Source organism: Mobula hypostoma, chromosome 19 (assembly GCF_963921235.1).
Source record: "Mobula hypostoma chromosome 19, sMobHyp1.1, whole genome shotgun sequence".
Lineage (NCBI taxonomy): Eukaryota > Metazoa > Chordata > Chondrichthyes > Myliobatiformes > Myliobatidae > Mobula > Mobula hypostoma.
The window spans coordinates 27,762,965-27,775,066 of record NC_086115.1 but is presented as its reverse complement, the minus strand read 5'-3'; the positions used below and the strand labels follow the sequence as shown (position 1 = coordinate 27,775,066).

The 12,102-nt window shown below is 45.3% G+C and overlaps 1 protein-coding gene across 4 annotated transcripts in view; it reads left to right on the top strand.

Annotated features, from left to right (window-relative positions):
- The first annotated feature begins 1,248 nt into the window (after nt 1-1,248).
- Nucleotides 1,249-12,102, top strand: part of LOC134358918 (protein bicaudal C homolog 1-like) — a 355,666-nt gene continuing 344,812 nt past the window's right edge. For all 4 annotated transcript variants that reach the window (XM_063071587.1, XM_063071586.1, XM_063071590.1 and 1 more), the window contains exon 1: nt 1,249-1,576. In XM_063071587.1, the coding sequence (XP_062927657.1) occupies nt 1,357-1,576 (220 nt within the window). In that variant the 5' untranslated portion in view covers nt 1,249-1,356. The remainder of the gene's footprint in view (nt 1,577-12,102) is intronic.

Genomic DNA, 12,102 nt, shown 5'->3' with positions numbered 1-12,102 from the left:
ATACAGGCCCTTCGGCCCACAAAGCTGTGCTGAACACGTCCTTACCTTAGAAATTACCTAGAGTTACCCATAGCTCTCTACTTTTCTCTATTACCTGTCCAGGAGTCTCTTAAAGGACCCTATTGTATCCGCCTCCACCAACATCGCTGACAGCCCATTCCATGCACTCACCACTCTTTGAGTTAAAAAAAACTTACCCAACTTCTCTTCCGTACCTACTTCCAAGCACCTTAAAACTGTGCCCTCTCGTGCTAGCCATTTCAGCCCTGGGAAAAAGCCTCTGACTATCCACATGATCAATGCTTCTGATCATCTTATACACCTCTATCAGGTCACCTCTCATCCTCCGTCGCTCCAAGGTAAAAGACCGAGTTCACTCAACCTATCCTCATAAGGCATGCTCCCCAATCCAGGCAACATCCTTGTAAATCTCCTCTGTACCCTTTCTATGGCTTCCACATCCTTCCCGTAGTGAGGAGACCAGAACGGTGCACCGTACTCCAAGTGGGGTCTGACCAGGGTCCTGTATAGCTGCAACATTACGTCTCAGCTCTTAAATTCACTCCCAGGATTGATGAAGGCCAATGCACCATTTACTTTCTTAACCAAAGATGAAAACAAAATAAAACTGCAGATACTGTTATTCTGAAATAAAACCAGAAAATGCTGGAATCTCTCACCAGGTCAGTCAGCATCTGTGGGTGGGGGAGCGGAGTTAACGTTTCGGGTGGAAGATGCTGCCGGACCTGCCAAATGCAGCAGCATTTCTTGTTTTTATTTCAAATGCGGTAACTTAAACCGGGAAAGTGGGAAAAAGTTTCGCCAGATGAAGATGCTCTGAATATGAGGATTAAAATATTTTAGGAAGTGGAGATAGCTTCAGATTTTGGCGAGCTGAGGAGGAGCGGGTGGGGGTGGGTGCATTCACTTCTTCACCCAGAGTTCGGAAGAAGAACACACACACACCAAAATCCGCCTAAAAACCGTACAAATAAAATAAAAATTAAAAGCATAGTCTCTTGTTTCGCGAAATGTTAACATTTTAGACAGAAAGGGGTTAATGCTGAGCAGTTTGAACTGTTTCTCAGCGTTGGCTGAAGTCGTTGACAGAGTCCGTTCACTGCGGAATGACTGTTCTAATAGGTTACAGATTAAGTTGCAATGGGACTACTTTGGGTGGAATTGTGCGGATGGATTTGTGAAGTGGGTTTGCTCTGCAGTGTTGAGAGAGGGAGGGAAGGAGGGAGAGAGTCAGAGTTGGATGCAGACTGGATGTGGTTGCGGAGTTCCAGCGCCAGGCTCGGGTCAGCCCCCTGTTGGAAGTAAAACTGACCGAGCGCGGCGCTGCTTCAAGCTATGGCGGCTCAGGGCGACTCTCTGAGCGGCTACCTGGTGGCGCCCCTGCCGCTGCAAGAGCCTGGAGCCGCCGACCCCGGTTCCAACAGCGAGAGGAGCACCGACTCGCCGCTCGCAGCTTCCGAGGACGATGGCCACGTCCTCCCGCACTGCACTGACCCGGACTGGGTGGAGGAGAGATTCCGTGTGGACCGCAAGAAACTGGAGGCGATGTTACAAGGTGAGAGAGCGGGGCTAACAAACCCTGTCCGTGCGCCCGGCAGTGTAGGAGACAGCGAGGAAGTTGCAACCCAGCGGTCTGCCAATAAATGTAATGTCCAGGTCAGGGTACAGTCCGAAACTCAGACCGTGGGCGTGTCCGAGGGGTCGGCCCTGTGAGCAGTTGGCAGCTAATGTCTAAAAATTGCTATTTCACTCGGAAAGCCAGTTGAACCTCTGACAGCTGTGATAATTGCGCAGCCGCTACATCAAGACAGCTCCGGCGGGACGCCCCGCAAGATACTGAGTCAACCGCACTTGCACAGCTGTTCCGGAGTGCGGAGGTAACAGTCTAACTGTTTCGGGGCAAGTAAATGTACCATCGGACCCCCACTGCGGGTCCCTGGTATTCACTGTGCTCTTGGAACAGCTTACGGTATTAACTACAGTACAACTCACGTTCCAGGTTGGAGGGACCTTGGCTCCTTACGCAAAATAAATAGTGTTTTGAAGAAACGTTAACAAGTTACAATCCAAATGCCAAGTAGTTTTGAAGGACACGAATACATTTTGAAACCCATTTAGCTTTAACATACTGTTTGTAACTTGAAGATCTGAGCAATTATACAACTTGCAAACTGCTGGTTGATGTTTATATATATTTCGCTTCTGCAGGCATCCCAAGTTGTTGTTATTTTTTAAAAGTGAATCGATCAACAGGTTGGTGAAGCTTTTGTTCCGAAGTTAGCGACCCACGTGCCCTAGTTCGCTGGATTGAGTGGTTGCCCGAGCGTTGATGGCAGAGACTTAACACCTTGCCACCTCTCTTTCACCTCGCTTTCTCTCTTCTCTCTCCCCCCCCACCTAGTTCCATCTGTCCAATTTGTTTCCCCTTTTTCCCTTACCTGTTTCTGCTGATCACCCACCTGACTCAGTCTGTGGATCATTGCCCCCTCCCCACTTCACCTGGTTCCACCCATCATCTGCCAGCTCTTTACACTGCATCTACAGTCTCAGTCCCTGCAGGATCTTGACCTGAAAAGTTCACCGCCCCTTTGCCTCCACAGACGTTGTTTGTTCCATTGGGTTCCTACACCAGATTGTTTATTATTTATCATGTTTAAAGCATTCAGATTCATGGCTGTTACAAAGACAGTGGCAAATTGTCTAAAGGGTACCTGGATATTGGTGCAATCATTTTTGACTCAAATTCAGCATTACTGAAAATCTGTGATTGTATATTTTGGACACACTTGGAAAGACAATCCAGGCGACTGTGGAGAACATGGAGACTGGAAGTGGTACAGAATTGCGTTGAAGATTAGAACGTACAAATCTAATCCAACTTGCACAAGCCCCTCTTGGCCATCTTACCCCATTAAAGTATCCTACTATTATTTTATTTTACTCGTATTTATCTATTTTCCCCTCCTCTCTGCATTTTTCACCTCAAAGTGGTAGCCAAATCCACAGTCGAACCAGTGGTATAATATAGGTTTCTCAATTTGTCTATTGGATTTAATACTAGCCCCCTACTAAATATCCTAACATCCATGAGGAGTCATTGCTCAAGCTTACAGGCCAAGAGGAAAAAGAATGCTGGGCAAAGCATTCTTTCCTCGTGCTCTGCAAAAACTTTGCTGTAATGTTTCGATGTTTCTGCGATATGTTTTGTAGCATCTGAAACATCGAAGTGATTCTTGATGGTATGAACTGCTTTGTGCCCCTGAGTTTTGGGGAAAAGCTTACATTTCTCTGAGTAGAATTACCTCTGTTTGGTTGTGTAGTTTATCAAGAGTTTATTTTTATATCAAACCCACAGACATGCTTTTTGTATTGTGATACAGCATTACTGCTGGATGATAAAATGAACTTGGGTGACTCCTGTTATGAAATGGCTTTTTAATAGGAAAACTAATTGAAATAACGACACAGTAAAATAAAACTTGAGTGAAGAATTTAAACTGTTCAATAATTTGAATGAGGATTTTCTATTCCAGAATATAATGTGCTTTGTTGTATGTTTAATCCCTATCTTGTATGGGCACATGGCCAAGTGGTTAAGGCATTGGACTAGTGATCTGAAGGTCATGAGTTCGAGCCCCAGTCGAGGCAACATGTTGTGTCCTTGAGCAAGGCACTTAACCACACAGTGCTCTGCGATGACACTGGTGCCAAGCTGTATCGGCTCTTGCCCTTCCCTTGGACAACATTGGTGTCGTGGAGAGGGGAGACTTGCAGCGTGGGCAACTGCCGGTCTTCCATACGACCTTGCTCAGGCCTGCGCCCTGGAGAGTGAAGATCTGCGACCAGGCGCAGATCCATGGTCTACCTAATCCTTATTTAAAGACATTACAAACGTGAACTTGAACAAGGTACAGTTCTTTAGATAGTTGGCATAAATTAACAACATTACTTCAACAGGCCAGCTGAACCAGGTGAAGGTAGCTGGCAGGCCTCATACCCCGGTGAGATAGGGACATGTCTGTCCTAGCATGTAAAGTCAGCTTCCTGGGACTGGGCTGAAAAGAGTAACAGTGACATCCTGGAAGGTGATTCTGCAACGCTTCGTGGGAAGCAGAGACCATGACAGGACACAGAAGAAGTAGTGATAATTCACACAACCAGGGAAGACCCCAGTTGTGACGACTACTTGTGCACCTGGACCTGGACCACTGAGGCCGAGGATGTGGAGCTGCCCCAGTGCAATGGCAGTTCCACTTTAAAAACTCTCCCGCACACAAGTGTCTACTGTCATTGACAAATACGACAAACAACCGATCATAGATCAACAAGTTCGGACAATTCTGTTCTATTGCCTGAGTGCAACAAAGACTTAGTTGATCATTGAAATAACTTAAGTAACTTTTATTTAGTTTAAAGACTATTCCCATTTGGCAGTCATATGTAACGTGGATTTGATAGCCATACAATCTGAACATTTACATGGATTTATCCATACTCCAAAATTGTCACTGTCAGCAAGATTGAAACAAATGTTTATTTATTAAGGTCTCCAGATGCAGTCATTCTGGATGTTCAAAGGGGCCGCACCAGTCTTTTGCATGACATGGATGTTTATCTTTTGTTGACCCATTTTCTCCTCTACTATAATAACGGTGGTTTAGTGAATGTCTTTGGCAACTGCTATCTCATTTTCCCCATGTGAATTTACATTTAACTCCACTCAATGGAAAAAGCAACTCAATGCAAAAAAAGCATGCAGACTTGGTCAAGAGGTTCGGTCGTTAATCAGTCCAAACATCAGAATGGGGAAGAAATGTGATCTAAGTGATGGGGTGGTTTAAGTGTCTCAGAAACTGCTGATCTATTGGGGTTTTCACACACAACAGTATCTAGAGTTTACAGATGATGATACGAGAAACAAAAAACATTCAGTGACTGGCAGATCTGTGAGTGAAAATGCCCTGTTAACGTGAGTGGTCCGAGGAGAATAGCTAAACTGGTTCAAGCCGACAGGAAGGTGACAGTAACTCAAATAACCACACATACCTCCAAGAGGACCACAACCTTGTCATTGGGTTTGGAGGTTTGCACGCCCGATGACCTGGAAAGCTATGTTGGCTGGAGTCAGGGCTTTACGCTTTGGCTGTTGGCAGGGTCACCCATAACAAACAGATTGGAGGGTAAAGTCTAGACTACACACACAACGCGCTGGAGGAACTCGGCAGGTAGGGCAGCATCCGTGGAAACAACAGCCAACGTTTCGGGCTGAGACCCTTCTTCCTCTAGCATCTGCAGAGTATTTTGTGTTTACGAAAGTTTAGACTAAGTGTGGTTCACTGGTCCTCCAGGATCAAGGGTTCACCTCAGGGCTAACAACTCTGACTGATAAAACAAAAATTGCTAAGGAAGCAGCAATGAAGAATCCTTCTACATCTGAGTGCAATGGTATTCCTGTGTCCCCACCTGGGACTTGTGTGATTGACAGTAGTGAAAACCAACAGGAAGATACTGACACGATGAAGGAAGCCCTGAACACTGCCAAAGATGGAGGACCTTCATTACTGCCCTAAATGCCAGTGCTGTAACGAGCGGTAAGTACAACAGTGGTGTGCAGAAGAACATCTCTGATGCATAACACGTTGAACACGTTGAACACATTGAACCTTGAAGTGGAAGGACTACAACAGCAGAAGACTATGAACATACAATCAGTGGCCACCTTATTAGTGTACATGGGGTACCTAATAAACTGGCCACTGAGTGTACATTACCATATACAACCTTGAGATTCATTTTCTTGCAGGAATTTACAGGAAAATAAAGAAATACAATATGAAAATATGAAAAACTATACATAAAGACGTAGGAGCAGAATTAGCCCAGTTTACCCCATCAAGTCCTTTTCAATCCCATCCCCCTGCCTTCACTCTGTAACCTTCGACGCCCTCACTAATCAAGATCCTAGCGGTCTCCACTTTTAAATGTATTCAGCGACTTGGTCCCTCCACTCATCTGTTTACATCAATTTACAGATTTGTCAGCATTTGTCTAGAGAAATTCCTCCTCTTCCCTGTTCTAAAGGGATGCCCTTGCATTCGGAGGCCGTGCCCTCTGGTCCTAAGCTCTTCACTATTGGAAAAAAATATGCAAAAGAAGGCATTTTGTGCAAATAAAAAATAAGTAATGCTGAGGCACCTGGGCTGTAGAGTCCTTGAAATTGAATCTGTAGGTTGTGGAATCAGTTCAGTGTTGAGGTGAGTGAAGTTATACACACTGGCTTAGGAGCCTGATAATTGAAGGGTAATAATTGTTAGTGGTGTGGGACCAAAGGCTCCTGGTACCGAGAAGAGAGCGTGGCCTAGGTGGTGGATGGTGGAAGCTGCTTTCTTGTGGCTGTGCTCCATGTAAATGTACTCTATGGTGTGGAGGGATTTTCCTATGATGGACTAGGCTATATTTACCACTTTCTTTAGAAGTTTCTGTTCCTGGACATTGCTGGTTCCATACCAGATTTTTTTAAAAAAGTACTTCATTAGCTGTGTAATGTTCTGGGAGATCCTGGAACAGATGTAAATGGAAATCTTGCTTTCTCAATCTGTGAATTTGTGTAGTTACACTGATGATTCTAATTATGTAGTGATTATCCTAACTAACTCACAGTAAGGCTTGCAGTGATTAATTTGTGATCCCAATATGCTATCAGTGCTGTATAATTAGGCCAGATTTAGAGTTTAACAATTTAAGCCAATGCACTCACAGTTTTGTTAGATAATTTTTCAAGATCACGCTGGCAAACAACATGACCAATGGTGACGTCCTGCAGACAGTTCACAGAACGACTTTTACTACTTTTTTTGGTGTTTCTTCGTTTCATGGCAGCCTGGACAAATCCCAGACTTGGATTCTGCATACGTACTTTGATAATAAATTAACTTTGAACCTCTAAATCTTTAATTTTGAGGAAAATAGCTCCTTGGTATTGGTTTATTGTAAAAGACTATCTGATTGTATGTGTCCTGTCTTCATTATTCTTTCAGGTAGATGGAAGTCTAGCTGAGGTTGGTGGACCAACCTTGGTGTTGGGTTTGCGGATTGGGTCTTTGAACGTGCTGTTCCTCGGTTGGTTGTAAGTTGTGCTGCCACAGAGCTTGTAGTGAGTTCCATCGCTGATGTCTGTATTCACAGGTGATGGTTCTCAAGAAGTGGACATTATTTTCTAACAATATTAGCTGCAGCTGAAATTAATACCTTCAAATGTTTTCATCCTTCAAACTACAGTATATTTCAAAGTAAAGCATGGGGCTTTTTTTTAAGTATTTAAAACTCAACAGCCAATTTCTTCCTCCATTTCTCAGACAGGGTAGAAGCGGATGAAGAGCCCTGTGTGGAATCTGCGGGTTCTGATGTTGGTAGAGCAGGCACTTGTTGATTTTATTTATTTAGTGATACAGCGTGGAGTCGGCTGTTCTGATCCTTTGAGCCGCAGTAACCCCGACAAACCTGATTAACCCTGACCCTAACCAGGGGACAATTTTACCATGACTGGTGAACCTGCCTGGTATGTCTCTGGACCGTGGGAGGAAAATGAAGCAGCCAGAGAAAAGCAGCACATTCCACGGGGAGGATGTGCAGAGAATCCTTACGGAATGGCACCGGGATGGAACTCCAAACTCCGGAACGCCCCGAGCTGTAATAGGGTCACAGGTCGCGCTAACCCCTCTGCTGTCATGGCACCCATGTTGTGAGTGGGTGGGGGACGGTGAGCCCAGAACTTTTTTGCTGGTTCTCCTCTTTGTGAATAGATTCTTACTGCCCTTACCGTAAAGACTTGAGGAGTCCACTACCCTCCTGAGTGCCCGCTCTCCATTTTGATGGGTAATGGGCCAGTGTTTCTTATGAATAAACAGACATTAAATTGTTCTTTTTTCAGAGGAGTCTTTGAAAATATCCTTGTTTTTTTTTCTTTGTTCTGGGAAGCTCTTAGGATAGAGCTGAGGACTCCTGTTCTAGGAACCTGTGTCATGCATGTATTTGATATGGCCTGTCCACCAGAGCTCTTTGAACGTAACTAGTCTCTTTGCTGAGGATGTTCCCTAGCTCAGTAGTCCCCAACCTCTGGGACGCGGACTGATACCGTTCCGCAGAGAATGCAGTGGTACAGCGGTGGCCGGGACACACCCAGCACACCTTTAAGAAAAAAGCTGAAATATGACAAGCTAACTGATTAGGTCTGCCCGGCATGTAAATGTCGGCCCAGATCAGAGGCGATTGCTGATTGCGTCGCCCCTGATCTGGGCCAACATCTATGTGCCGGGCAGCACCTAATCAATTAGCTTGTTTATTTCGGCTTTTTTCTTAAAGGTGTGCTGGGTGCGTTCCGGCCGCCGCTGCATTCTTCGCGGCAATGTATCGGTCTGCGGCCCGGAGGTTGGGGACCACTGCCCTAGCTGGTAGTGTTTCCCCAGTGCTTTGAGGTACCTGCTGTCTGTTGTCCGTGACTCCAAAGCACACTATGGCACTGAAGGCACAGTAGCTCATCGCTTTACAGTGCCAGTGATTATCGATCGGGGTTCAGTTCGCACCACAGCCTGTGAAGAGTTTGTATGTTCTCCCCAGGGCTGCATGGGTTTCCTCCGGTTGTTTTGGTTTCCTCTCACATTCCAAGGACATACGGTTAGGGCTAGGGAGTTGTGAGCATACCGCGTTGGTAGCAGAAGCATGGCAACACCTGTGGGCTGCCCAGCACAATCCTTGCTGATTTAAATTGATGCAAATTATGCATTTCACTGTATATTTCGAAGTACATGTGACAAAAAAAAGCTAATCGTCTCATTTTTGTCAGAGCATGAGGATCACTGACGTGAGTAATGGGCTTGGTGACGGGCTTGGTCTTTGAGTAGTCTGCAGAAGGCTGCATTTGGAATAGTTCATCGCTGCCCTCTTGGTGACAGAGGTGATTTCAAAGATGTCCATCTTAATTGTTGGAGCTCAGTGATGTGTGGTGGGAAAGTTGGTAGGGGATGTGGGACAATGCATATGCTAGAAATCTGGATCAGCATTTTGCTCCTCCGCTGCAATGTCTCCTCGAGTATGCCTACCATGCACAGGCTTTCCTCCCCTCTCTGGGAGTTCAGTGAGACCCTCTCTCACTGCTTCCTTTTGCGATCTTTGCTGCCCACTGGCTCTTTGACCATGTGGTCAGTCAAGGCTGATTTATACTTGTGCGTCAAATCGACGCCATAGGTACGGCATAGATGTGAACCCTACACAGTGCCTACGCGGATCCCTATGCCATAGCCTGGCGCACACCTCTCCCAAAATGTAACTACGCGTTGCAGCAACGCAGACCTCAACAACTGTGATTGGTCCGCTTGGTAGCATCGCATTTCCTCTCACGCTGCAATAGCTTCCCACTGGGTGACTGAAGGGCAGGGAAGGAACTCTGGCTGCAATGCTTTCTATAAAGCTTTACAGACCTCTGAAATTATGGAGGACACATTTTGCTTTTAGGAAAAAAAGACGCTTGCTTTAAACTTGTTTACCCCGAGAAAGACTACCATGAACATGAAGCCTTGCACGGGCAGGTGTGTGCGCATGCGTGATGTGCGAATACATGACGTGCACACGTGTGTACATGTCCGAATTGCAGAGTGACGCAGACACACCAATGCACAAGTATAAATGCTCACCATGGCGTAGCCCACTTGCATAGGCTATGGCATAACCGGGTACGCACAAGTATAAATCAGCCTTCAGTCTCAATACCACAGCGAAGTCTCTTTCCTGAAAACTTGTCTCCTCCGCCATCTTGTGCCACCGAATCCTGATGAAAGGTTGGGGTTCGAAACATTGAATTAATTTTCCCTTGTAGATGCTGCCTGACTTGCTGACTTCCTCCAGCATTGTGTGTGGGTTGACACTTGGGGAATGTTGATCTCAGACACTCTATGTGAGGCAAATCCTCTTGGATTGGCTTACAACTCGGCCTATGAAAGTGCTCATGTTTAAGCATAGACAGATGTTGTAGTGGAAAGAATAGTGAGGGCTTGGCGCGTGGCCAAGTGGTTAAGGTGTTGGTCTAGTGATCTGAAGGTCGCTAGTTCAAGCCTCAGCTGAGGCAGCGTGTTGTGTCCTTGAGCAAGGCACTTAACCACACATTGCTCTGCGACGACACCGGTGCCAAGCTGTATCGGCCCTAGTGCCCTTGCCTTGGACAACATTGGTGTTGTGGAGAGGGGAGACTTGCAGCATGGGCAACTGCCAGTCTTCCATACAACCTTGCCCAGGCCTGTGCTCTGGAAACCTTCCAAGGCACAAATCCATGGTTTCACGAGACTAACGGATGCCTAATAACTATTAAATGGGGATGGGTTTGTACTAATATCGTACCAGGGAACCACAGACAAAAGTAAAGACATGGAATGTAGCAGCAATAAAACCCAAGCTTCAGGAACATCATTGATAGTGTGCACCCATTGCTGTAATAGAAAATTAAATTTACTGTTAGACCTGTGGATAATCATTTTATTCCGTAATCAGGACCTAGTCTGTTACTTAATTAAGCCTTCCTGTCGCCAACATTTTGTTATCAAAATGTAGTTTTGGTGGTAATCTCACCAATTTAGAATGTGAAAGCTCAACTGGAGTGAGGTGTAGGTGGACGATGAGGAGGGCTTGCAGAGGGATCTGCATCACCTGGAAAAATGGGCTGAAAAAGTGCCAGATGGAATTTAATGCAGGCAAGTGCAAGGTTTTGCACTTTGGTAGGACCAAGCAGTATACGTCTTTCACAGTGAATGGTAGGGCACTGAGGAGTGTGGTAGAACAAAGGGATCTGGGAATGCAGGTCCATAATTCATTGAAAGTGGTGTCATGGGTAGATCGGGTTGTAAAGAAAGCTTTTGGCACATTGGCCTTCATAAATCAATGTATTGAGTACAGAAGATGGGATATTATGTTGAAGTTGTATAAGACATTGGTGAGGCCTAACTTGGGAGTATTGTGTGTAGTTTTGGTCACCTACCGACAGGAAAGATGTAAGTAAGGTTGAAAGAGAGCAGAGAAAATTTACAAGGATGTTGCCAGGTCTGGAGGATTTGAGTTATAAGAAAAAATTGAATAGGTTTGGACTATATTCTTTAGAATGTAGAAGATAGAGAGGAGGTTTGATAGAGATATACAAAAATGTTAGGGGTATAGGCAGGGTAAATGCAAACAAGCATTCTCCACTGAGGTTGGGTGAGACTACAACCAGAGGTCATGGGTTAAGGGTGAGAAGTGAGAAGTTTAAGGGGAACATGAAGGGAAATTTCTTCACTCAGAAGGCTGTGAGATTAGGGAATGAGCTGCTAGAATATTAGGTGCATGCAAACTTGATTTCAATGTTTAAGAGAAATTTGGATAGGTACATGGATAGTAGGGCTATGGTCCCGGTACAGGTCAATGAGATTAGGCAGTTAAAATGCTTTTAGCATAGACTCGATGGACCGAATGGCCTGTTTCTATGCTGTACTTCTCTATGAGTCATGCTCAAGTAGATCAGTTTTGGCTGGTCTCCTGGTGCACACCAGTTTTGAATAAATTCCCCATTATTTGAACACCAACTCCGTGTGTCCTTTCAGTTTGCTCCTGCAACATGAGTCAATGATGGGTAAGGGGGGGTGATGTTGGTCCTGGAGAGAAGGTGATCCCCCACTCGCCCCACTGCAGGGTGTGGATTAGAAAGACACAGAATTGCAGTGAGGAAGATTGAGAAGAGGGTTGGTGTGACGGTCCAGCTACCATAGTGTGATTGCATACCTGAGGTAGAAGGAGATGAGTTATACAGCTCTCGTTACATGCACATGCAGTTCAACGCTTTGAGTGATTATGCAGAAAGTTTGAAGTTAATAACTCATCTCCTTCTACCTTAGGCCATGAACTTATCAATGACCTTTGAGTTATTAACTGATGAATTATTAACCTCAAACTTTCTACATAATCACTCAAAGAGTTGAACTGCATGTGCATGGAATGAGAGCTGTATAACTCATCTCTTTCTACCTTAGGCCACGAACTTATCGATCACCCCTGCTGTGGACA